General features: G+C 38.3%; 2 protein-coding genes across 5 annotated transcripts; one reads left to right on the top strand and one right to left on the bottom strand.

Annotated features, from left to right (window-relative positions):
- Positions 1-1,748: 1,748 nt before the first annotated feature.
- On the bottom strand, positions 1,749-14,669 carry LOC106083444 (ras-related protein Rap-2a). Of its 4 annotated transcripts, none has more exons than XM_059369600.1 (5): positions 14,281-14,669; positions 13,812-14,219; positions 3,923-4,060; positions 3,724-3,841; positions 1,749-2,397 (listed from the first exon to the last, which is right to left on the bottom strand). In XM_059369600.1, the coding sequence occupies exons 2-5, from the start codon at positions 13,944-13,946 to the stop codon at positions 2,240-2,242; spliced, it is 549 nt and encodes a 182-aa protein (XP_059225583.1). In that variant the 5' UTR covers positions 13,947-14,219; positions 14,281-14,669; the 3' UTR covers positions 1,749-2,239. The 4 variants fall into 4 exon arrangements, with proteins under 4 accessions (XP_059225583.1, XP_059225582.1, XP_059225581.1 ...); XM_059369599.1 differs by having other exon boundaries at positions 14,285-14,669; XM_059369598.1 differs by having other exon boundaries at positions 14,289-14,669.
- Positions 14,670-15,658: 989 nt separating this feature from the next.
- Positions 15,659-27,324, top strand: LOC106083430 (histone acetyltransferase KAT6A; the record flags this gene model as incomplete). Its single annotated transcript, XM_013246424.2, has 6 exons — positions 15,659-15,829; positions 16,378-16,999; positions 17,060-17,475; positions 17,536-19,104; positions 19,160-23,843; positions 26,620-27,324. Coding segments are annotated over exons 2-6 (7,908 nt in total), but the record flags the coding sequence as incomplete, so codon positions are not given.
- Between the last annotated feature and the right edge of the window lies 1 nt (position 27,325).

The raw sequence follows: 27,325 nt of genomic DNA, 5'->3' as shown, positions 1-27,325 counted from the left end.
TATTGTTTTGTTATTATTTATTTTGTTTTTTTTTGTTTTATTTTACAATTATATATGTACTAAGATACTTGTTTCAGCTTTACTTTTATTATTTCTTTTTGTTTTATTTTTTATATATAACACATGCAACATGTATAAAAAAATTCTACATTCCACAAATTTAAAATAAATCCTTAAAATTTTTTTTTGCTTTCTTTTTTAAGAGTTTCTTTGCATTTGTTTTTAGGGTTGTTGTTTTTTCGGTTTCTTTACAGATATTTTACAAAAAATATGTTACATTTATTCTTCATCATCATCATACATATATATGAGGAGGAGAGGCTTAGAGTTATAGAGTAAAACGTTAATAAAATTGATAAATTTAAAAAAAAATAATCTTTAAAAAAACATCTTTAATACTTAATAATTTATTTATTTAGTATTTAGTTTTGCTGTGTTGTGGTTTGTTTTCCTTTTTAATAATGTATGTATGTAAAGAGTTATTACATATATGTAAATATAGATGTATGTAGATGTAGATTATTTTTCGTCTTTAAGAGACATGAAATACACATTATTTGTTATGAGATTGTATAAAACAATTGATAATTGATGCATTCTTAGTTGTGTTCTTTTTTATTTTGTAGTTCAATTTGTTTCCTTTTTTTTAAATAACACATAATTTTGAATTCACTTAAAATTATGAAAAAAAAAAAATTATTAAATAGAACCAACAATTATTTATATTTTTAATTTTTAGTTAAATTAAATCCCTATTATTAATTGTGCTTCAACAGAACAGAACAAAAATAGAAATGCGAAATGCCCTTGCGGTGGCGGTGGTGGTAATGGTGTTAGGTGGAGTTGGTTATGATGATTGTGACGAGGTGTTTTGGTTTGAAAAAATGAATACATGTTTTTGTTTTGCTTTTGCTTTATGCCCTAAAGGGGAGAGTCTTTCTAAATAGCCACACTCAATTACATTGTGTTCTAAAAAGTTTTTGAATTTTCTTTCGATTTTGTATATATTAATTTTTGCTTTGCAGTTATTAGCGATTTTCGATCTTCGTTTCTAAAATGATTTGAAATAATCAAACTAATAAATCATATTTAAAAAGTGCAAACCTTGTCGATGTATCTATGTTAATAATTTTTTTTTTTTGTTTGTTTTGTATTTTGTTCTGTTTTTGCGCCGTCAAAACTTGGTAAAATGCAATAAAATTTGTTCAACAAAGTTTAAAATACGTTTAATGCTACACAAAAAAATTAAAAAAGTGATCAATGATCGATCAGTTCAGAGTTAATTTCAGCTTAGTTAGTACTAGAGCGACAGCGAGAGAGAGAGTAATACGACAAAAACAAAATGCAGACATCCTAATATGAGTAAGAGGAAAATGACAAATGACAGCAACATCAACTCAATGCAATTCACAATAGAGTCATGCTATGGCATTAGACGAAAACTAACTGCCAAGAAAGTAAGTAGTAAGGACTAATGACAGACAATTACTTGAGTCTTATAAAAAATACAAAGTGTAAGTAAATGTCTAGTTAGAGGAGTTGGTGAATGTGACATGCCGAATATAATACACATATAGTGGATATACAAAATGGCTCTAAGCAATTGAAATAAAAAGAAATGTTGTGGTTCTTGTGTTTTGTTTAAATCGAACTGTTTGTTATTGTTTCCTTATTGTTTGTTTGGTTTTTCCGCTCTCTTAATACTCTATACAAAATTGGCATACACAAAATAGGGGTTATTTTTCTTGTTGTTTTTTTTTTTAATATCATCTCTTATCATTCGCTAAAGAGTAGGTAGTAGTGATAGGAAAGCTTACATCTTTGCCATAATCTTTCTTCTGCCTTCTCACATCACTAGCATCATTTTTAATACATAATTGAAATCATGATCCTCTTCTTTGTCTTCCGTTTTTAAATGTTGCTTGTTTTTTTCTACTGTTTCATTATTTTTTTTTTATTATTGATCCTTTAAAAATCAATACATTTAATTAACATAATGTACTTTTTTTTGTTTGTTTGTGGTTTTTTTGTTGTTTTTTTTCTCTCTTTATAATAATAATAATAATAATGATTATTATTATTATTATTTTAGGGTATATTATTCTGTTCTCTTACAAATGCGTATGTATGTATATTTTGTTGTTGTTGTTCTTTTGTTTATATATTATTATAATATGTACGTGTGTGCATAATTGCTATAGTAATAGTAAAAATAATATTTATAATTAGCAAAATCCTTCTATAAAAGAGCACAACAACAATAACTTTTTTTCTGTCTTTTATCCTGGGTCATATTCATTTCGCGCACTATTGTTGCAAATACTTCATTAACATTAATACGATCTTTAGCGGATGCTTCTATAAATGGACATTCCCAGAGTTGTGCAAGCGCGTTGCCTAAAATTAAAAATAAATAAAAATATATTAAAAAATATATATATTTAAAATATAAAAAAAAGACTAAAGGCTGTTCTTATTCTCCTGCAAATGTTTACTGGAAAGTACGCGAACAGACATATAATCGACACAACGAAACAGCTGTTCAGAAACAATTCACAATAGACAATTTCTTGATACTTTAAACAGCTGGATTATAAGTATAGCTCATGTTGGTGTTTCATTTGAATTTATAATCCGATACTTGAAGAGGAGCAGGACCCTTCCCCTTACCCTAAACGCCAGATCTCGGTGATGGGTGAAGCGATTTGAGATTAATTTTGTTTTGACATTTATAGTAACCCAAAAACACGAATTTGTAAAAACAAAATTTAGGTTGGAGTTATAAATTCCCCCAGACATATGTATATAAGACCGATCAGCACAATATGGGACTCAAATGAAAGGTATCTGAGATGAAAATTAATCAAATATCACCCTTTTTGGGCAAGAGTTTGGCGGGTCGCCCAACCTCTAAGACACCCATCAAACGTGACATATTTACCGACCATGGCAATACGGGAGTCAAATGATTGTTGTTGTTGTAGCCACATTTGAATGTGGAGTTGGCCATCCTCGTCAAGCTCTTATAGGCGAGCAAGCAAGTTTCGGTCTATACGACCGATTGCCGCTGGAACATGTGCCAATAACTCGCCTTGTCGTATCGAGCGTCGTAGGCACTCAGTATTTAAGCAAGAGCCGATACCACCCGGCCTCTCACTGAGACTCTCCACTCGATCCCTCTTATTTTCCGCGTCTGCAGTTGCAGCTTCTACGTATGAAGCATTCCACTATCCGCAACCTGTGGACGCGTCCGCTAGCTCCCAGCTAAGCTTCTCGTGATAACGAAGAACACCACACAGATTGAAGTTCAAGTACCAGCCTGAGTGGTGCTCATAGTTATCCCGTATCGGGGGAATCAAAATATCTCCTATTTAGTAGTAGAACTCTAATTTGAAATCTACTTTAGGTGCCAAGTGTCTGAGGGACCGGCCCATACCCTTATAAGGAAATATTGCAAATTGCAAATTTTGCCCATTAACACTCCACTAAGGAACATGGGCTGTACAGGAAATATATCCCCTCGCAAATGCAAGCAAACATTTTTAGATATTGCACAGCTAGTGTTGGATATAAACTCTTTTCTCTCTTTTAGGTATCTTTTTAGGTCGTTCAGCTTAATCTTAAATCTGGCAGCTGTCATTTGTATTAGAGAAGTATCCCTGTTGTTCCTTAATGGAATGTTTATGGACCAATGTGTAATTTTTAAATTTAATCGATACTAACCTTCGGCAGTTGATACTTCTCTTTGGCAATCTAAATCTAATTTATTAGCGACTAGTAATATGGGTGCCGGTTGGCTGCCTTTAACTCGGGTTATAACATTTTTCATGCTGGATATATCCTAAAATAAAAGAACAAGAGAAACCCATTATTGAAGATAAATCAATCGTGTAAATAATTTATTTTGTAAATTGCTACTAACCTGAAATGTTTGATGATTTGTTAGTGAATACATGACAATAAAACCGTGACCATTTTTGATATAGAGATCTCTCATTGAGGCAAATTGCTCTGTGCCCGCTGTATCTAGGATTTCTAGTACACATGGTGAACTGTCAACCTGTAAGAAAAAATTAATTGAAGACATTTTCAGTAAAACAAAATAATTAAAAAAGAAAAGAAAAAAAAAATTCGTTACAGTTTTTATGACCAGAGGTTTACCAAAGAAAACAAGTAACTTTTAGCCATACATCTTTTGAAAAGTTTATATAAGAAGGGCGGGGGACTTTTCAGCGTTAGTTCACCCTTCGCAAACTTTTGCGTACTAGGCCCGTCCAGCAAAAGACTATCATACAAATAATTATCCAATACAAGTTTGCAGCTAAATGATAAGGACTCATTTTTATAGCCGAGTCCGAACGGCGTGCCCTTTAGCGACACATCTTTGTAAAAAAAGTTTTACATGGTTGAGTACCTCGCAAATGCCCCCAGCATTAGTTGGGGATTACCACCGCTGAAAAACTGTTCTAAGGTTCTCGCCAAGATGTTGTTGTAGCAGTGTTGTACACTGAGGTGGCAGTCCTTGCCCATGAAGGAATCCATCGGCTCCATCCGGTAGGCACAAGCGGCTGCCTGGGATTGTCTCGCCAAGATAGTATGCTTAAAATGCAATCATGGGGTATACAGACTGCCAGTAGCCCATTCATTGTACTAATAGTGAATGCACTTTATTAGCATATCACCTTCGGTCTTTTTAGACTCCAAAACGGCTAAACCGATTTTCTTGAAATTTTCACAAATGTTGTTGTAGAATGGTCCCTCCCCGGTATCGAGCGGAGAGTCTCAGTGAGAGACCGGGCGGTACCGGCTCTTGCACAAATACTAAATGCCCATGATGCTCACTATGACAAGGCGAGACATTGGTGCCTTTAAATAGCCAATGGTCACCCTGTTCCCACGGCGAACATGGACATACATCTAATTGGTTTGCTATGCGTTTTAAAGTTCCCTCCATTACGAGGGAAATTAAAAAAAAAGAAAAAGAAAACCCATAACAATCCACTCTATGTTTTAATACAAGACCGGGACAAACAGACGATAGATCATCATCAGATGATAATTTGCTATGGCGTTGCCAATCTGATTGATGTTACTAAATTTCCCATGAATATTCTTCCATTAAGGAACAGGGGATACTTCTCTCATACCAATGAGTGCAGTCCGATTAATGTTTAGGCTCAATGGTTAGGGGCTTTTTTTATTTCCGAGTCCGAAAGGCGTGCCGCATAGCGACACCACTTGGTAAAGAAGTTTTAAAATGGCAGTATACATTCCAAGTGTAGCCACCATTAGTAAGGGGAAAACCACCGCCGACAATTTTTCTGATGTTCACACCGGCATTTGAACCCAGGTGTTCGGCGTCATAGGAGGACATTCTAACCTCTGCGCCAAGGTGGCCTCCATCTGATTGATGTTAAAAAAGGTAGTTCTACAAAATGCTGCAGATGGCAATGTGCATATAATGCTGCTGTCTGAAACCACTTCACGCTGTTAAGATGTGTTTGCAACAGTGTGTTCTAAAAAAGTAGCTTTAACAAGTAACAAGAGCTTGCTAAGTTCGGCCGGGCCGAATCTTATATACCCTCCACCATGGTTCGCATTTGTTGAGTTCTTAGCACGGTAACTCTTTTTAGGCAAACAAAGAATAATGGAAAAAAGAGTTGTTATGTTATTGGAGATATATAGAGTTATAGTCCGACTCGGACCTTAAGTAAATTGAATATTGAAGACCATAGCAGAAGTCATTGGGTAATATTTCAGTCGGGCTCAAGAAGCATATTCGGGAGATCGGTTTATATGGGAGCTGTATCAGTCTTTATATCGATTATGGTCTTATTGGACACATATGTTGAATGTCATGGGAGAAGCCGGTGTATAAAATTTCAGTCAAATCGGTTAAGAATTGCGCCCTCTAGAGGCTTTAGAAATCAAGATCCCATATGGGTATATCAGGTTATGTATCGATTTGAACCATATTTTTGTCGTAGTTATTGGAAGTCACAACATGCTAAATTTCAGCCAAATCGGATGAGAAATGCGCCCTCTTTTGGCTCAAGAAGTCAAGACCCAAGATCGGTTTATACAGCAGCTACATCAGGTTATGAACCGATTTGAACCATACTTAGCACAGTTGTTGGAAGAGATACCAAAACACCACGTGCAAAACCTCACCCAATCGGACAAGAATTTCGCCCTCTAAATGCTCAAAAAGTCAAGACCCAAGATGGATTTATATGGCAGCTATATTTAAACATGGACCGATTTGGCCCATTTACAATCCCAACCGATCTACACTAAAAAGAAGTATAAGAAGGGCTGTCTCCTCAGTTCTCATGTGGACCACCTCCATCAGGAGACAATGATCCCACCAGTGCGAAGACATAACATCATAATGTCTATACAATACCTTTTGTGCTGTTATCGCAGAGACCATCCAAATCATCATCTTATGGGTAGATATCCACCGCCCACAAGCCTTAAGGTAGATCTAAATGATCTAGAGCGTGAGGTCCGGCATATCAAGCGATCTAGACAACTTTATGGAGTCTTAGACGCATATTTCGAGGTGTTACAAACGAAATGACGAAATTAGTATACCCCCATCCTATGGTGGAGTTCGTTCTACTCAGAAAATCCCTAATAGTTCTCCATTCCACGCCTCCAAGTTGGTTCAAGTCTGATATTGTGCCCCACCTTAATGTAAGCCAGAAAGTCGGCCATTGACACCATTCCACAGTGCTATATGCATCTTCGTCGACCACGCCCTTAACTCGGACTGTGTCGCCCAAAAAGTCTTCGGATTCACTGATGGCATCCCTTTGGCCTCCACGGCCAAATCTCGTCCCTTTTCGGTTCCCCCTCACTTTGCTACGGTCCGGCGCCCAAACGATGCGGTCATTTTTATAGAAGGCGTTAATCTCCTTCTTCCTTAACGTAATGATATTAATATGGGACTTAATGAAATAATTTTAGGAATGGAGCACAAAATTGAAGGGCCGTAAAAATCTCAAAAACTATTCGAGCGAACATTTAGAGCAAATAATATCATATGGAATTCAAAGAAGGCATTTCCGGCATGCTAACTCACTAAAAGCTCTTAAAAAGTAGAATAAAAAAAATTTAAAGGAAATTTTTATTTGCTCATATTGTAAAACAAGGCGCAGCCTGCTCGGATCAGCCAGTTATCTATAAAAAATAATTAACAACATTTCTTACATAAATCAAATTCCAGTCAGATTTTTGTTGAAAATAAAATTTAGATGCAAATTTCTAAGAATATTAACTTTTGAGACAAATATCTGATTTGCTATGAGTTGAATTTAAATAACCCTTTATGGGCAGACCTTAGCGACATATCGTATATGGCAATTTTATCAACTTCTGAGTGTACAACACACTGCAACAACAACAAAATATCTGATTTTCTACAAGTAGAGTTTAAATAACCCTTCATTGACAGACCTTAGCGACACATCTTATTTGGCAATTTAAGAATTTAGGTTTCCGCTTATTACGAGATATATCGTAATTACTTAAAACAAGCCTAACTTAGCATTGCCAATCCCTTCTCTCCCCTTCAATTGCATTAATCTTCACACATTCTCACATTTAGTCTGTTGTGGTGGTCCCAAAATAGAATCATTACTTAGGATGACTCATACTTTCAGCTCACACGCATTAGTGTGTAGCAATTACCATGCCATATAATATGCATATTTATAACCTCGCTCTACAGGTTAGTGTGAGGCGGCAATGGGTATACCCCAATGACGTTGAAGACCATCATATCCACTGCAAACCTTTTATGAGATTGTAAAAATATACTCTGCGATATATATGCAAATCAGGTTACATGAGCTAAGAATTTTTTTTTATGTTTTCTTTTTTTTTTTGTAAAGGACGGTCATTGGTCTTTTCATTACTTAGATGAAGATGTTTGGCGTCTATTGCTGGGAAAACAAAAAGGATATTTCAAAATTATTCAATTTATGTTATGTGTTTATTTTGTAATAAACAACATATCTGGTTAAAGATTTCAGTTTAAATTAGTTTTTCTTATTTAAAAAGGAATTCATAACACACCGATATTGGTGTTAGAAGAAACCCCCAGAACCCCAGCTTTTGGAAAAATTTACTTTGCTCCATCATGAAATGATAAATTGTAATTTTGATCACACAAGTAAAACTGCTTTTACACGATAAAACTTGTCATATGTTATTTCAAAAATAGCATCACTGAAAGTTGTACACATCATGTGATTCGTATGAAAAATTTAATATGGATTTTTGAATAAATATGCAGCTTTTTCGATTAAATCGAGCTTTTATTTCATGGAGCATACGTGAAGACACATGTTTATAATAAAAGGACAGTACATGTGGGAATACATGCACATGAGCGCCCATGAATACCGACAGTGACAGCTCATAAGACAAACCTTATCGGGTAATAGCAGCTTAAATAAGATTTCGAAATAGGTGACTGCCCTGTTACAATCTCTGTGCAAAGCCTGGAGACATTGTGGCCAGGTCATGTAGGGCAAAGTTTGATCGAGAAATACATGCAGCATCTACGGATTATGGGAAAAGTCAATCCAAAGGCAGCCGGTTGTACGTACCGGATTGACCCGATGAATTCCTTCATCGGCAAGGGCTGCCGCCTCAGGGCTGCTACTACAACAACATGGGAAAAGTAGTGAGGTTGTATTGTTGTTGTTGTAGCCACATGTTCATGTGGAGATGGCGATCCTCGTCAAGCTTCTGAGTTAAGCAAGCTCGCTTCGGTTCAAAGGACCGATCGCCGCGGGAACAGGGTGTAAAAGCAGCTTAAACAAGATTTCGACATAGGTGACTGCCCTGTCACAATATCTGTGAATAGCCTGGAGATTCTGTGCCCAGGTCATTTTCATGTGGAGGTGGCAATCCTCGTCATTCTTAATGGAATGTTCATTGGCAAATTTATATTTGCAATAACCCGCCTTGTCACATCGAGCATCATAGACACACAGTATTTGTGCAAGAGCCGGTACCACTGAGGCGGCAGCCCTTGCCCATGAAGTACTCCATAGTGTCTATTTGGTGTATAAAACCGGCTTTCATGGTTTTGGAGGTTGTGTTGGAATACACGAGTTTAGGGACAGTAATGAATCACTGATGAGCGTGAGTCTTTTTGGCCAAACCTGTTTGTTGTTAACCACTTATTTGCATTTTGAGGCAGCAATCCTCGTCAAGCTCCAATAGATAAGCAAGCAAGTTCCGGACCATAGTATCGATCGTCATAGGAAGTGATCGATATTCTATATTTGAAGTCGCAATTAATTCGCCCTGTCATATGGAGTATTATAGGCACTCAGTATTTAAGAAATTGCCGATGCCTTCGGCCTCTCACTGAGACTCTCCACTCTATACCGCTAATTGTCGGCGACTGCTGCTCTAGCTACTCCTAGGGAGCATTTTACTACACGTCATCCGTTTAAGCGCCTTGTACCGCTCAAATGAGTTTCTCACGACAATGATGCAAATGCAAACTTGCCCACCAACATTCCATTGAGCAACAAGAAGCAAACTTCTCACATATCAATGAGTGCTGTCCGATTCTAGTTTAAGTTCAATGAGATGGGACCTCCATTTTATGGCCAAGTCCTAACGGCATGCCGCAGAGCGACAACTTTTTGCGAAGTTTTTTAACTTGGCTGTAATGTCATTTTTGCATTGAGCAACAGGAAGCAAAACTTCTCACATATCAATGCACTCATTGTCAGATTCTGGTTTAAGCTCAATGAGAAGGGACCTCCATTTTATGGCCGAGTTCAAACGGAATGCCGTAGAGCCCCAACTCTTTGCGAAGTTTTTTAACTTACCTGTTATGTCGTCAGCATTAAAAGAGGAGAATCAACGCAGAAAATTTCTTCGTATGTTTATGTTAGTATACGAACCTGGGCGTTCGGCGTCAAAAGCTGAGTCATGGTGGTCTGCACGCAAATCGGCGCTCAAAGTTCCAATCTGCGATGGCCCAAACATGAGCTCATTGGTAGTATAGACTACAACTGATAGGATTCTATGTTGGCCTGTGGTATTCTACGATGACTGGTAAATTAGGTAGAGGCTGGGCGGCACCGGCTCTTGTTTAAGTACCCAGTGCCTTTGATACTCGATATGACAACGAGTTACTGGCGCCTTTAAACAACCAATGGTCATTATGTTCCCTCGATAAGAGTGAAGTTTAATTATTTTCTTAGTCTGCCCATAGGTGGTTTGACTGACCATTGCATTATCAAATCGTTGCCATCCTGCTGGACACAGATAGACGGCTTTGTGGATATGAGGAATTAGAGAAACTGGAAACTAGCAAGCATGTTTCACTACAATGTCAGTTCAATCCCATGGCAGCCGGTTGTTCCTACCGGATTGACCCGATGAAGTCCTTCATCGGCAAGGGCTGCCGCACATAAGTGACAAAGGATACAGTTGATGCTTCATCCATAAATTCTATATGAATATGTACCTTGCTTATGTATTTCATGCTAGGGCATAGTACTCTCAACTGGTTTTCTTATCAAGTTTTGACAAAAGTTATCTGTCGTCCGATCGCAATTTGTATTTTGCTAATTGAGATTAAAAGAAAATGGAGATAATGCGTTTCTCTATTTACGTGTGACCTTTAACCTAACCTAACCAAACCAAACCAAAGTAAGTACGTTTTAAAGACATAGGGTCATATTTGTTCGATTTATAACCTAGATGACTATTAAGTGCAGAAAAATCGTCAACCATATCGTGCGAAGTGCGGTTGCAGGTTTATTAAATATTTTAGAACTGCATGTGACTTACTTTTCTCAGCAACTGTTTTGTAATGACCAGCAATACTATGAATTTATTCCAATGTCTTTAGTTGCAAGATGTTATTTGTGGCTTGGCAACAATCATAGGTGAAAATTGGTAATACAATAACGGTTTGTATCCAGTGAATAGTACTTGCCCAGAGTTATCAAGTTTTTATTATATCGATTAGTTTTGGAACTGCTAAGTTGGTCCAAAGTGGGATTATCTATAGGCGAATATTATTTTATTTTATTTATACCGATCGACTCAGAATTACTTTCTGATTCGATTTAGCTATGTCCGTCTGCGAGTCCATGTATTCTTGTAATCAAAGTGCAGGTCGTATTTGTTGTCCAATCATCACGAAATTTTGCACATATAACTTTTTTGGCCCAAGGACAATCGCTATTGATTTTGGTAAAAATCGGTTCAGATATAGATATGGCCGTAGTAGCTACAATTTTCAACCAGTCTGCACAAAATTTGGCGCGGACTGTTTTGTTACTGATTTTAACATCTCTGCACAATTTTATCAAAATCGGTTCGCATTTAGATATAGCTTCCATATATATGTTTCGCCCGATTTGCACTTAAGTGGCCGTAGTAGCTTCAAATTTCAAAGGATCTGCACAAAATTTGACACAGACAGTTTTGTTACTGATCCTAACGTATCTGCTAGATTTCATCAAAATAAGATATAGCTCCCAGATTTGGATATACAACCATATACATGTATCGCCTGATTTGCACTTATATTGCCGTAGTAACAACAATTTTCAAAAAATCTTTTTGAAAGTCGGTTCAGATTTAGATATAGCTCTCTTTTACATATATAATTATGTATTGCCCAAACTTATAATTGTTGGGTAGGTGTAGGGTATTATGTAGTCGGTTCCGTCCGTCCTTTCCTTACTGGTTTATTTTAGATTTAACTAGACCTTACGAAATACTCAGGTTGTGTTATCAATGGAATATAGGCTTCTTATTACAAAAACTAGTAAATAAAATAAAAAAAAGAAATGAAATTATTTTGTATTCTGCAAATCGAGATTAAAAGGAAAAAATTCCTTCAGTTATCTATATTTTTGCCAACTTGTTATTTATCTCATTTTTTAGGAAGCCGCTTTTGTTTTAAAATTTCTTCCGGAAGTTTTTTTCTTAGCAGAAATTTGCTGCATTGAACAGCTGCTTTATGAAAACTAGCTGTTTTATTCAAAGCAAAAGAGTATAAAGGTTGTTCTTACTCTCTTGCAAATTTTTATTGGCAAATTTTTACAGGAAAAGTGCGCGAATGGACCTATAGTATGGCAATTTTGTCTTTGCTGGATTTCAAATGTTTTGAGTGAAAATAATACAAGGCGAAGATTATCTCATTAAATTTTGTTCTTGAAATTCACATAATACGATTTGTGCTACTTTTTTTGTAAAATCGACTCATATTAGCAATTTAAAAAAACGGCGAACTTTAAAATAAATAACAATGGCAACCCTGTATGTTTCTCACATGATGCCAAAATAAAATACCATAACAACTAAGGTAGTGTGTACAATTCAATTGTTCCATTAGCCAGCATTTGAGGTACATTTTCTTCAGATATCCGTCTTTTTACATCTGATGTAAGAATGTTCATCATGGACTTTACATGAACTCTCAGCTGTTTGTATTAAGATGATCGAACAGCTGAGCGAATCATTCAATACCAAATGAATTTGCAAAATACTACAAGCTATTTAGAAAATTGTATAGCCAAGTTTTTATGCAGCGCAGCAGAACAACAAAGTGAGAAGACGTAGCATATAAATGCCAACATTTCCCAACATCTCCCAGATCCAAGTCATAACATTTGAAAATCGATAATTCTAAGCTATCTTACTCATTAACTTGACATTGCTCTAAAGGCATGCCTAAAAATTGAATGGTGAAATGGTATTATTCAATTTGAAAAGCTATTATTCAATTTAACTCTTCCAAAAGAACCCACTCATGGAACATGCATAGCAACTTGGCTAATTCATTTGAATTATTTAACCAAAACGGCTAATCAATTTGTGATTTTCTTCACACAAATTACTTGAAGATTTAAGACAGTGATTGAAAAGTAATAGCAAATACGTACGTGTATGCATATGTAGATACGTAGTACATGCTATATAAAATGTTATTAATAAATTGTGGGAATATTTTCACACAAACATACATACATACATACTTGTGTATGAACGAACAGCGACAATTATTATCTAGTGTGGCTGGTGTGTCTCGCTTCTCGCTGGTGTGTAGTTTGCGGATGAAACGTTCATACTAAATATGTGTTTAGTGATAAGTTATATATATGTATGTATGAATGAATATAGAGGTACATACGTCACTTACGTACATACATATCTATGTTTATACGTGAAACAATATCACATCCATATTTTAAATTATGTAAACATGTTCATGTTAAATTGAAACGAAAAGGTAAATGATTATTTTACCTATTCACTGGTTTGTTGTTGTAGGAATTTCCATGTCCCCAGATCAATCATAAATCTTTAATCCCTGCCAATTGTATACATGTACATATGGATGTTACCATGTACGTATTTATGTAGGTTTCATGCTATGCCATACATAGACTACATCATATGTTTATTTTGTTGTTGTACATAGGCAGATTGAATATCTTTTGGCCCATTATCAACATCGTCATCATTAGTTTGATAAGACAACAGCCAGACAGACAGACGAGTGGTGGGCAGTATAGTTTTTGCAGAAGAAAGAGATTTTTCTTTCTATTTTGCAACAATAACAATAGTGGGGTGGAATTTTTATTTTTTGTTGGAAAGTCATTGACGTCGCTGTCTTCTTTGCAGTCAAGGACAACAAAAGACCGAACGATCGATGCGACTCGACCAGAAAATAGAGAATGAACAAAAGATAATACATTATAACATGTGGGGAAATTAGTTTTTTTTTTTTGTTGGTAGAGTGACAGAAAACTTACCTCGATTTCTTTGCGATAAAAATCCTCTATTGTGGGATCATATTTTTCAATGAAACAACCGGAAACAAACTGCACTGTTAAAGCTGACTTGCCAACACCTCCAGACCCCAGAACGACGACTTTAAATTCACGCATGCTGCTAATACTTAATTCTCCTGCTACTGTGGCGGTGGCTGAGTTTTGATGCTGCTGCTGAGAGGCGGCTGCCAATGGTGGTGGTGGTAGTAGTTATAGTTGTTGTTATTGCTGTTGTTGGTTATTGGTGGTGGCGATAGCTGTGGGTCGTCGTCGTTGACGTTTTGCCAGTGGTGGGTACATCAACTAGACTACTAGACAAGACAAATGTTTGCCAAATTCTAGCCAATTATTACAACTCCCCTCGCTCTCTATTGACTGGACACACACACACTATATATTTTAATTGCAAATTATGAGATGAATAATACACCAAATCGACACACTCACTCACTCACTCACTATAATGATTCGGTTGCTTGGTCGGTCTTGTTGGTTTGAATTTACAACAATTCAATTCTTAAGTCGTTTCTTTATCTTTCTTTTTTCTTTTTTGCCGTGATATTTCGTTTGTTCGTTCGTTCTTTCCCGTGGTTGTAAAAAAGACGTCGTTGTAATGCAGTGGTAGTGGTGTGGTGGAGTTCCGTTCCCGACGAAGAGACTACAAAAACACCTGTGTATTTGTTTTAAGTATTCGCTATTAGTCGCATACTTTTAACATTTTCACAATAAACATTTTCGTGCAATGTTGCGCCTATTTGAATTTATAGATTATTCGCTTATCTCGCGACAAAATAGCCTTTAAAACAAGCTACAGACTTCTTCTTTGTCCAAAATTAATATAAATCTACACTCTACACAGATTTCTGTGAAAAGTTGCCTTATTACTCATATCTCCAAAACGTTGCCAATCCAAACAATCTGGCAATAGAAAAATCTCCCAACCCTATAAAGGAACAAGATTAGTTGTACAACATATCACGTACATACATATCTATGTATCACACGATGTGTACAACATACAGAGTTGCTATCTTTGATAATATATATGACAATACATATCGTGTGATAGCACCTTAACGCAGTCTGTGATTGACATTAAGGCAGGATTCACTGAATATTAGTGAATCCTGACATTAAGGCTGCGGCTTATAAAACAAATGGTGTAGTTCGTGTCTCTCTTTCTCTCATTTTCTTTGGTTGTGTTGGGAGCAATGTAATATTTGAAATGATATCTTGTTGGCGGATTGCAACATATGATGCGTGCTTGCTGTACAACAGGATTCACTAAAAGAAGATTAGGCCACTTGCGAAAACATAAAGTGGATAGGTCCCTTATTCAGTGAATCCTGATTGTACATACGAGACCACCTTTAATTGTTTCGCCATGCTAAAGACCTTGTTACAACAATCACAAATCATATGGTGGAATCTGCCATCTTGCCATAAAGCAGATCGACGTTTTGCCAACACACACAAAAAAATTTGTGTGCTTTTGTGTATATCTGTTCGTACACGAGCGGAGAATATGCGAGAAGGAAGATATAGAGAATGCAAATAAAAATCTAACATCTTAATACCGTCAAATGTATTTGACTGTAAGTGACTCAACCTTCTATTAGTAAATCCTGATTATAGCATAAAACTTCATATAAATTGAATAATTTATTATTTTGTCTTGTCAATAAATTATTATTCTGTTGGTGCTGGTACCCTCTAAGTATTGCGTTGATTGACGGCATCACGATAATGCCAGATTAGTTATTGTTTCTAGATAGTCTGGCAACGCGATAGAAATGCCATTGTCAACTAGAAACTAACAACCACCAACTCTTAAAGTAACGAGAGTCATTATTTCTTGCGTTGTAAACTATTTAATTAATTTTTAAATTTTTATCATATAACATTACATTTTTAAATATTGTTATTCCAAAAATCCAGCAAAGAGAATGTTATGTGTTAATTAGTGTGTAGAAACGTGAAAAAGGCTCCAAGAGAAAAAAGTATGTGAAAAAAAAGATAATATCAACGTCAAATATGATGTATACTATACAGTCAACACTAGTTACTCTCACTCACCAATCTGTACACCACATAGCTATCAATAAAATTATTTATTTTTAATAGATTTTCAAGATAAGTTCGATGTATATCGGAATTCGGATTTATTTGTAAAATAAACGTTGTTTGGGCTCTATTTAAGCTTGTTTGTATTGCGCTGAAAATGACGTTGGGTTTAATTTTGGGTATTCGCACGCCCGTACGAAGAAAACCTGGTACAGTAGTGAACCCTACCCTAACCATTATTCCAGTTTAAAAAATTTAATAAATATTTTTAAGTGGAGTTTTGTCTGATATTATTATTATTATTTTTTTAAATCATGTGACTTGAAAGAGTTTTTGAAATGAAATTTAGCAAATTAAAATTTACAAGGAAAATATATAGAGAAGTGTGTTGTCAGGGATATTGAGGTAGCATACCTACATTTAAGCCCTTTTACTATTACTTGACAATTTTATAACACTAGCCTTTTATTAAAACTTCTTCCAGGCAAACTTTTTAGAAGTGATTTGGATTTTTATATTTTTGTGAAAACACCTACAGTTTAAACAAAAGAAAAAAGGCATTGCGTCGCGTCATGTTCGACTCGACCCAGGAAATTAGTTTGGAAGTATGGCAAAAATGGATTCTCGATGCCATTTCGAAAATCCGTTCACAAAAACAGAGGCCAAGTGTGCAACGCATCTGCCAGGCCATTGGAACACATCACAAATTCCACGAGGATATTGTGGCTGAGAAGTTGGAGCAAATTGTGGAGACCGGGGCCGTCATAAAGGTCTACAATAAAGGCTTGCATTCCTACAAGGCGCCCATGGCCAAGAGAGTGGTGCGCGTGGAAAAGAATACAAACCTATGCAAAATTGTCGCCCGTGCCGTACACGATTTGGGAGAATGTGAGGGTTCCAGTATAAAGAGTATAGAGAATTATATACAGAAATTCAATACCATTGAGCTTATTGGAGAAGCTGACTATAAGACGGTCATAAAACAGTCTATTAAAAAGGCTGTGGAAGCAGGTTTTCTCATACAAGAGGGAAAACTCTACAAAAAGGGACGTTCCCTAACCACGCCAAGAAACTCCAATGCCTCGGTTGACATACCAGTGCAAATTGTAAGTTCTACAAACTCATTAAAAATAATAAACTGCCATATTATTGTCTCGATGTTTTAGGGTAATGATATCTGCAAGCATTGTTCGGGCAATGCTCAGAAAAACTTAAACGGCATTCCAGAACCACTGAGTTCATGCAAACAATGTGGCATATCTTTGCATACCACATGCGCCAATATAGCTGCCAAGTGCAAAACTCAATCGTTCGTCTTACTGTACATGCTGGTTACCAAGGGCAGTTCTTGGTATTGCGAAAATTGTGTGAAATGTGCCTGTGGCAAGGGTAATAAAGGGCCTTGTCTTCTGCAGTGCTTTGTGTGTCAAAAGAATTTCCATTTAAATTGTTTGGACACCATACCGGACAAAAAACCCAAACATCCGTATAGATGCAGTGCATGTTTGAAGTTAAACCCGGACGTCTTTCGCATGGTAAAGGGCAAGGAGTCGCAAAAGAAAATGGTCATGGCGAAAAATCGGTAAGAAGACATGATTTTGAAAAAGTAATTCGAATTATCTCCGTCTATTTCCCGCTACAGTAACTCAACATCTGCGGCTTCGGCTGGTAAGCAAATAACAACGGTGTCTCCTACATCCAGGACAAATATAAGTGACACCTCCTTAACCACTCCGAATAGTTCACCAGAAAAGTACTGGCCAGTGACGAAAACCAAATTGGCAAAGACTACACCAGTTAAGGTTTCCAATAATGTGTATGACGTGGCAACGCCTTCGTCATTGGCTAAGGTGCGCCAACAGAACGCCGAGATTGAGGAAGCCTTTAAGCGGCATCTTTCAGGTTATCACCAGGAAACTTCATTGAAGACTATGAAAGGCCGCAAGAGAACACTTTCGAATTTGTCATCCTCCAGTTCGTCCAGTGACAGTGATGAGGAGCAAAACAATGAAGATAGGGATAATGATGATACCTCATCATCGGATTCCTGCTCCTCTACTACAAGCAGTGGATCTGATTCTTCAGAGAGCAGCAGCGATAGTTCAGATTGTGATGACAATGATGAGGATAACGACGATGATGATTATGATTCCGAAAACAGTGAGTCCAAATCGAATGTCATGCTGGCTCAGATTTACAAGAAGCAAAAATGTGAGGGTCTTCTTAATGCATCCTCCACCATGACTAAGCATTTGAATTTAGTTCAGCCTCAAAAAGAGGAAGAATGGGGGTTTGCGGCTGTAGCAAAAAGTCATCCGGATATATTCAGCAGCAGCAGTGGCGCAGCTAACGCTAGCACCAGCGTGACAGCAACCAATAAAAATGACATACTAAAAAATTTAAAACCGGTCAAAAGGAAGCTCACAGACCACTTTGCAAGCCTGAGCACTGAGACGACAAAAACCCAAAACCTTACAGTCCAAGTTAATAATTCACCACCACCACAACAGCAGCAACAACAACAACAACAACAGCCTAAAAGTCCACAGAAATTGTCAACCCCAAGTCCTAACAATTTAGTAGGGGATACAAAGCCCAGAGAAGAACAAAAGTTAGAGAAGGAGCCAATAAAACCACCGGCTTCCAGTGTGGTGACCGAACCAAAGCCCACCCAAATGATGATCAAATATAAACCCAAGCCTAGTGCAACAGAGGGAAATGCTGTCATCAATAAAACAACCGAACAGCCTGTGCAAAAGAAGGTGGTTCTATTAAAATCTATGCCGCTTGAAAAGAAGCCAGAACCCAAGGCTGTTGAAGAGGATGATGATGACATACCGTACTTGTCACAAACTAACATTATCAAATATAAAATGATGGAGGATATTGACATAGCAAAGAGCCAGGAGAAACCGGAATCAGCTCCCAAAGAGCCAGAAGAAAAACATCCTTGGGAGGTCACTCCTGATGAGAATCCTTTCGATTCTCAGCCTTTGCCAAATGGTGTTTCCCAGGCAGACTTTGATATCTATAAAACGATAAGAGAGCGAGCTCGAAAAGCTATTGCCGGTGCAATGGAAAGTCCCAGCAAATTGATTTCAAAGCCCACATTTGTCAATGCAAATGCTGAGCGTTGTCCAGGATCCATAGAAATCGGCAAATGGCATATAGAGACTTGGTATTCCAGTCCATTTCCCCAGGAATATGCAAGGTAATTTAAACTGATTTTTTGGTTGAAAGAAAGATTTATTTTTCTTTTTTTCTAGACTAACCAAACTCTACCTGTGTGAGTTTTGCTTGAAATACACCAAGAGTCGCGCTGTGTTAGATCGGCACCAGAACAAGTGCTCTTGGAAACAACCTCCAGGCACCGAAATCTATCGTCATCAGGATTTATCGGTATTCGAAGTTGATGGCAATATAAACAAGATCTATTGTCAGAATTTATGTCTGCTGGCCAAGCTGTTTCTCGACCACAAGACCTTGTATTACGATGTGGAACCGTTTCTCTTCTATGTTCTAACGAAAAACGACAACAAGGGTTGCCATTTGGTGGGCTACTTCTCAAAGGAAAAGCATTGTGCCCAAAAGTATAATGTCTCTTGCATTTTGACAATGCCACAGTTCCAGCGCCAAGGATTCGGGCGTTTTCTCATCGACTTCAGTTACCTTTTGAGTCGTGAAGAGGGCCAATTGGGCACTCCGGAAAAGCCGCTATCCGATTTGGGCCGTCTATCATATTTCTCCTATTGGAAATCAATTATATTGGAATATATGTACAACCATAGGAACGACAAGAAGATCACCTTCAATGAAATTGCCGCTGAGACTGGTCTTACAGTTGTCGACATTGCCTTGGCTTTGGAACTGTTGAATTTCATAAAATTGAGGAAGAACGAGGACGATATCCACTATCACATCAATATACGAGTTGATTGGAAGAGAGTAACTGCTCACAACGAGAAACTCCAAAGGCAGAATAATCGCATACAGATTGTGCCAGAAAGACTTAGATGGAGCCCATTGCTAACCCATGTCAAGAATCAATCATTGGACATCTCGGGAAGGCAGAGTTTGTCGCCTCGCAAGAATATATTGAAAATGGTAGACGATTCGAAGAAATCTTCTCCAGCCAATAACTATATGGCCCAGAAGCAATCAAAAATGACAACAGTGATTGCCATAAAGAACACTGCAGTAGCGGCAGTTAAGGAGATGGTAGCCGCACCGCTATATGAAAATGACCATTTAAACTTGAAATCCGAAACTTCTGTGGAAACGAACAACAAAAATGAGAAAGAGCAGCCGGCTGATGAGCGCCGAGAACATTTATTTCATGAGCAGCCAACAGAAGACACGAATGACAAACTGATTACTAACAAGCGTAAAAGAAGCTCGCAGCCCAGTCCTTGTATCATGGATATAGATACTGCAAAAAACGATGAAAAGCAGGAGAATGAGCAGGAAGCTGTTCAGGAAAGCACCGTTAACGAGAATTTGGATAATTATGCCACTGAGAGTATGGATATATGCCCACCAAATGAACCTACGGCGGTCATAACTCCACCCGAACACAACGAACACAGCACTGCTGAGGTAAAAAATGAAATATCAGATCAGATGGGAAAGGGCACATCATCATCATCATCATCTAGCCGTTCACAGCGCTTAGCTAATCGTAAACAAGCTGCACCTTTGCCACCGCTTAAAAGAAAGCACGACGAATTGTCTGACACTGATAATGAAAGTAGCATGGAGGTATCGACAGCAGCTAGTGAAATGGCCAAGGTAGAAGAACCGCCCAAAGAGGAAAAAAATCCCAAGGCTACTGAGGCGGCCACGAAAAAGGAAACGAAAAATGATGAAGCCTCTGTAGAGCAAATCAAAATTGACGCACCAGCATCAAAACCCGAAGAAGATAAGGTGGTTGCTGAAACGCAGGTGGAAACAAAAAATGATAAGCGTGTACCCAACTTATTTCCCAAACTAAGGGCTAAAAATTCTGGAAAACTAAACGAGGAGATAGCTAACGAAACTGAAGTAACAGAGGCAACACCCAAGGAAACACCAGCCATAGAGCCAAAGCCAGATATGCCAAGCGCAGAGAAGGAATCCAGCCGTGAAACCGAAGTTATAAAATCATCTCCAGTTAAAGTGGAGTACAATGCTATTTCTAGATCCCCCGATGCGACAGCTATACCTGCCAATGGCCCCACAAAAACAACCAGTGAAAATGATGAAAAGGTGCTCGAGGCAGTGGCTAAGAAAACCAAGAAATCTCTTTTTAATGACAATGAAAGTAAAATTATCAAACCCGAAATTGAGGCAGCAGTCAATGCCAAAACGCCCAGTCCAACAACGGCAGAAAGCAGCACCAAAGTGGCAGAATCGCCAACAAAGACTTTGCAAGCCGAAAGTTCTAATAACCCTACAACTGCTCCTTCTGCCACTATTAATTCTCCCAAAATACTACAGAAACCGGAGGTAGCTAACAAAACCGCAGAACCTGAAGGCTCTGGATTGTTGGAGGAGTCTACGAAAAAAACTGAGCATGCCAATGTCTCAGTTATTGAGGAAAATAAATCAAAATTTGAAACTCAAGAAGTTAAAACTACTCTCCCATCTTCCGTGGTTGATGTTAAGCCTTTGCCAGCGGAACAGCCAACATCTACAGCTGTAGCCGAGAAGAAGGTTAAGCCAGAGCCCACAAAAGAACCAGAAATGCTTAAAACTGAGCAATTATCGCCCGCCCCAAAAAACAATAGTCCCATGAATGAGGCATCTGCAAATTCCATTCCGGAGGCTGTAATCACTGTAAATCAATTTGCTATGTCCTTAAATCAGGATAAAATGCAATTGCCAAATAAAGTCACTATGGAGAAAGCAACACCAGTAGAGGCTAAACCTCAGCACGAGAAGATGATGTCTAAGACACCCATTCTTCCTGCCAGCAGCATAACACCTTTAACTATTGCCTCATCCATAAAACCCGAAATTATACAACCCACATTGGTGGTGCCCGAATTAAAAAAGGAACATCAAAGTAATAAAAGCCCCATCAAGATGGCAGCCGGAACAAATTTATTGGACACAAAACCCCCAATAGCAACCGAAACGCCTTTGCTGCACACCACTAACGCTGGAAGCAGCAGCGCCAGCAGCAGCCAATCAAGTCAACATGTTCCAAGCGCTGCCGAAATGCGTGCTCAGCAAACAATTCAGCAACAACAAGTAGTTGCAGCCGTCGCGGCCGCTGCCGTAGTCGCCGCTTCCATACCAAACGCTTCTGTTGTACAGCAAACATCTTCGAGTTACGCTAAAACCGCGGTAGACAAATACAAATGTAAAACGGAAAAGTCGGCAGACTACATGAGCAGTGCCAACGAAAAGCACCCGACTCATGAGAAACACACAAAATCGACCAGCAAATCAAACAAGTCCGAAACAAAAGCTTTGGAAGCCAAGAAAATGGCACACGGTAGTCGTGAGAAACAGCAGGAGCAACAGAATAAAATGGCTGCACAAAGTCAGGCTGTTGTCAAAGGCCTGCATGGAAATATCCAAATTAAGGAAGAGGACTCTCGGCTTCTGCAGGCATCCATGTCGGGTTCGACAACACCCGCAAATGTCCACGACAAACTTCATTTCAAGCCTTCAACAGATCATAATCTAAATACCATGGACTTGAACAAGATTCCTCCCCAGTTTCCCATATCGAATTACCAGCAGTATTGGCAGTGGGACTACTATGGCTACAATCTGTCGCATTTGGATGCCACGGCACAAAAGAATCAAAATAAATTCCACAAAGATTTGGCTACCTCGATGGTCTATAACAACTTTACCCAGAATCTATATCAGTCGGCCAATTTGGCTATGCAACATCATGCCCATCAACAGCATATACAACAGCAGCAGCAGCAACAACAGCAGCATCAACAGCAGCATCATCCCAAGGATAAATTAAAAGCGGAACGCAAAACAAGTCCCCTGAAGAAGGAGGATGTCATGAAAAATGTTGCTGCAGCCACTGCCGAAATGATGCGTGAAGAGAGTGCTGCTGCTTCAGCAGCTGCTGCCGTCGCCGCGGCCGCTTGCAATTACAACAACAGCTTATATGGCGCGGGCAGTGCCAGTGGTGGTTCATCTTCAGCACTAAAAAACCGTACCCAAACAGATCATATACGTTCCATGAATCAGCATCAAAATGCCACGGCATCTAATAAATATCAGCAACAGCAACAACAAAATCAACAAGCTGCAAATTTGTTAAACACACAGCAGCAGTTACATCAGCAGCAACATCAGAAAGTTAAACCAGAACAGGCCAACGCAAGCAATGCATCTTCAAATGAGGACAATAAAATGAAATCTGGAAATTCGGCAGCCTCAGGCATGGCAGGTAATGCACAAAATGCCGGCCAACAACAGCAGACGACCACTGTTAGCCCAGAAATGACCTCTCCCATGATGTATACTAGCGAAAATTCCGGCAACAACAATGGTGGTGCAAACAACAATCAAAACAGTACTGGTGGTAATAATAATTCCAACAATGGCAGTGTTGCTGGCAGCAGCAGCGCAAGCGCTGGCAACAACTCCAATGCAGCAATGCATCATTATGCCAATGAATGTGGTCTCAGTGTACCAATCGGTATGGATTCCCCTGCCAGTATAGCAAGTGACATTACACAAAATTCTTCGGATGTTTCCAATAGCGTTCATATGCAACAACAGCAGCAGCAGCAACAACAGTTCTCCAACTGTTCCATGCAAAATCAGGGTACCAATACGCCCATGCATATGGCGATACATACACCCCATATACAGCAACAACAGCAACAAAATAACATGAACATCAATAATCAAAACCTGAATAATTTGGGAAATAACCAGCAACAGCAGCAACAACAACATAATTCGCAACAACAGAATCGTAAAATAAATCAAGTAAGTAAAAGTCATTACTTTTTTTTTTTGAACGTCTCAGAGGTTAGGTTGGCAGCCGCCTCAGGGCAAGCTCATTTGCATCCCAGGATGTCCTTGTGTCTTTCAGTTGAGGAAATTCTAAACTGGAATTTTGATTGGTTATATTTTGTGACCCTCCTCCGAATGTAGCCTGAGAAACAGTGATTGGAAAATTTGGCAAAAAAACCGGTACCATTATTTAGGGGCTATGTCAAATCTTGAAAAAAGGTTTTCTACTCCCTGAGATCGGTTGGAAAAGTTGGTCAAGGCATTAAAAAACTTTAATTGCACGGCACCATTATATGGCGGCTATGTCAGTTCGTGGGTCGATATTATAAAGTTTGTAGGGAATTTTTCTACCTCCTGAGAAACCTAAATGTCAAATGACAGTGAAATCGATTGGAAATAAAGCTAGAATTTTCTAAATACCTTAAATCACGCTTACATATATTTGGGGGCTAGGTATACCAAGTCGCATTCGTGTACTTAAAACTTTTTTTGCAAGGGTGTTTTCTTAGGTTACTAGGAATACAGAAAGCAACATTTCGGCCAAATCTGTTGGGGCGAAATTTTGTTTCGCAGTCTATACGAAACTTTAACCCATCTGTCAGTGCGTAAACTACGTCCAGGTCATTTACTGAACATGCTCCGTAAACAAGTTTTTGGAAGATTTCAACAATTGAAATCCATATCGTTTGGGTTTAAAGCTCACTTGACTCGCAAAACGCTCTTCCGATTCGTGTTTTCTTGAATGCGAAAAAAACCCTAATGAGACCTACGAAGTGCCGCCAGAAAACCAATAAAACTTAATTGTCTGTCACGCACAAAAAGTTCCGACACGCTTGTTCGTGTGCGAATTCGGGTTTATTCATAAACCACTCAGTTACACAATCTAAACAATAAGTGTGTGCTTATGTGCACCTCCATGTCTAACTATTGTTGGGGCAAGTGCATGCACTTGAGGACTTCATTGCTGTTCATAATTCCGCGTGGCATATTGAATGTTTTTCAGATTCTTTACTGTTTCCAAGCTAGTAATGGGTGCTTCTTAATATAGTTCAATCTGCTTCATTTTCATCATAATTTGAACGCGCATATTGTTAGGATTTTTCTCCACTAACAACTAGTGAACTGGCCAGGTGCACTTCGCTGCACCATAAAATGACTTTTTAAAATTGATTTTTCTTTAAACATTTTTAAGCTGGGGATCAAGACATTCAGGGTTACGGGTCTCGTTCAGATCCAATGGAAATTTTTCCCATGAAAATTCCACTAAGGAACAGGGGCAAACTTTTAGCATATCAATGATTGCAGTCCGATTCAAGTTTAAGCTCAATGATAAGGGGTTTCTGCGCCGCAGTGCGACAGCTCTTTGGCGAGAAGTTTTACATGACATAGTACCTCACAAATGTTGCCAGCATTAGGAGGAGAAAACCACCGCTAAAAATGTTTTCTGATGGTATCGACGGGATTCGAACCCAGGCGTTCAGCATCATAGGCGGACATGCTAACCTCTGCTTTACGGTGGCTTTCCATTCGTTCCAATCCACACCAATTAATTTTAGATTTGTATTGGTTATCTACTTTCAAAATCAATTTCAAAGCTACCACTTGGAATAGCACATTTTTAAAGATTCGCAGGTTCTTACTGTGTCTATCCCAATTTGTGGGCAACAAGTGTACTCTACTACCAAAGACCTTTTATTGCTGTCCGATTCTATCCTGATCGATCGGCCTGCATATTTTTAATTCCTTTTTGGTTTGGTTAGGATGGAGGGAAGGAGATTGACCTCTGACATGTTCTTTCATTTGTGTACAATATTTTCTCAGTCGTCCTACATGACAGTTTGGTGTTGTTTATATTGAGAGGAAAGGGTCGACTCTAAGACCCAATAAACCATTTATTTGAGTTCTTTATTGTCGCGATCTACATGTCCAGCTGAACGGCAGAATACTTGGATCCTAATATCAACATTAGATTCGAACTCTACTGTCATAGATTGTTCGTTTAATTCCCATATTATCACGATTGAACAACACGTCCTATTGAAGTGTATTTAGTGGTTGGGCCGGTCAAAGACTCTGCCAAAAGTATCAGATTCGCGGTCAACTCCCAAAGAACTTGAACTTTCATTTGATACCCATTTTGTGACCTTGGACATTCATGCCTGTTTTGTGTGTTTTTATGGTTGGGAAGGCCCCGTAGACGCCTTGGGCCAAATTCTTATATCAGATGTGTACTCAACTTCCAAATACCTTTCATTTGATATGCATATTGTCCTAATCGGTAAATATTTTCTGTTAAGGGGTTTTTTGGGGAATAGGGAGGCGCCAAGGAATAAATAATTAATGTTAGATTCTTACTCTACTTTTCAATACGTTTCATTTGATATCATTATTGTCCCAAATGGTAAATATGCCCTGTTCCAATTGGTAAATATGCCCAGCTGGAGGGTTTTGTCTGTCAAAATCAGTGATTAGTGCAGCTTTGATTTTGAGTGTGTTACTATTTTTCGTTTTTTGTGCGCTAGGGTTCTTAACTATAATACACACACACAACCAAAACTCGCTGACAGATATTGCACTTCGCGAGAAAAATTGTTCTCAGCTGTTTACGGTATACTACCTGGTATTATGTCATTGTCGCAACTCAATAACAATATTTTCATTACCCTTGGTTTAATTTTAACCGTTATTTTGCCACTATAAAATACAAAAAAAAAAAATACATGTGAATGACACTCTTCTTATTTTGCAGAATGAAAATTCTTCTACTGGCCAACAAAGATCGACTACACCTAAACTTATGAGAAATACAAATTCATCTTCATCAAATGCACACAGACAGTCTAAGCAGCAGCAGCAGCAACAACAACAACAACAGGCTTTAAATAATAATTTAGCCCAACAACAACAACAGCAGCAGCAACAGCAGCAGGCTTTGGCTAATCACAATAGTCAAAACAATAATACGGATCAACAACAACAAAGTCAACAGGAGCAATTGCATAATATACAACAATTTGCCCAGTTAAATGCCCATGCCCATCACCAAAATATGCAAGGTGGTGGCGGCGGTGGTGGTGGTGGAAATGGCGGTGGCTCCGACAATCTATATATTCCACATTTGGGACAAAATTATCCTAGTAATTCGTCCAATTCATATGATTTGTCATCAATGCCGGCCGTTATACAGCAACGCATGTCTATAAACAGCGCCATCAATACGCACGCTGGTTCGGTGCGTGTCGAGCAGCCCTCGCCTTCGTGTGCTGTAAATAATTTTTATTTGCAAAATAATTTAAATTCAAATGAATCGATTAATAATACATCCCGTGTGCCTATATCCATACCATCGGGTGGTTCATCGTCGGGCTCAGCCTCGGCTAATGAGCATTTGAATCAGCAGCAGCAACAACAACAACAGCAGCAGCAACAACAACAGCAACAGCAGCAGCAACAAC

Source organism: Stomoxys calcitrans, chromosome 5 (assembly GCF_963082655.1).
Source record: "Stomoxys calcitrans chromosome 5, idStoCalc2.1, whole genome shotgun sequence".
Classification (NCBI taxonomy): Eukaryota; Metazoa; Arthropoda; class Insecta; order Diptera; family Muscidae; genus Stomoxys; species Stomoxys calcitrans.
The sequence above is the reverse complement of the archived record's forward strand: the minus strand, read 5'-3'. Positions and strand labels throughout refer to the sequence as shown.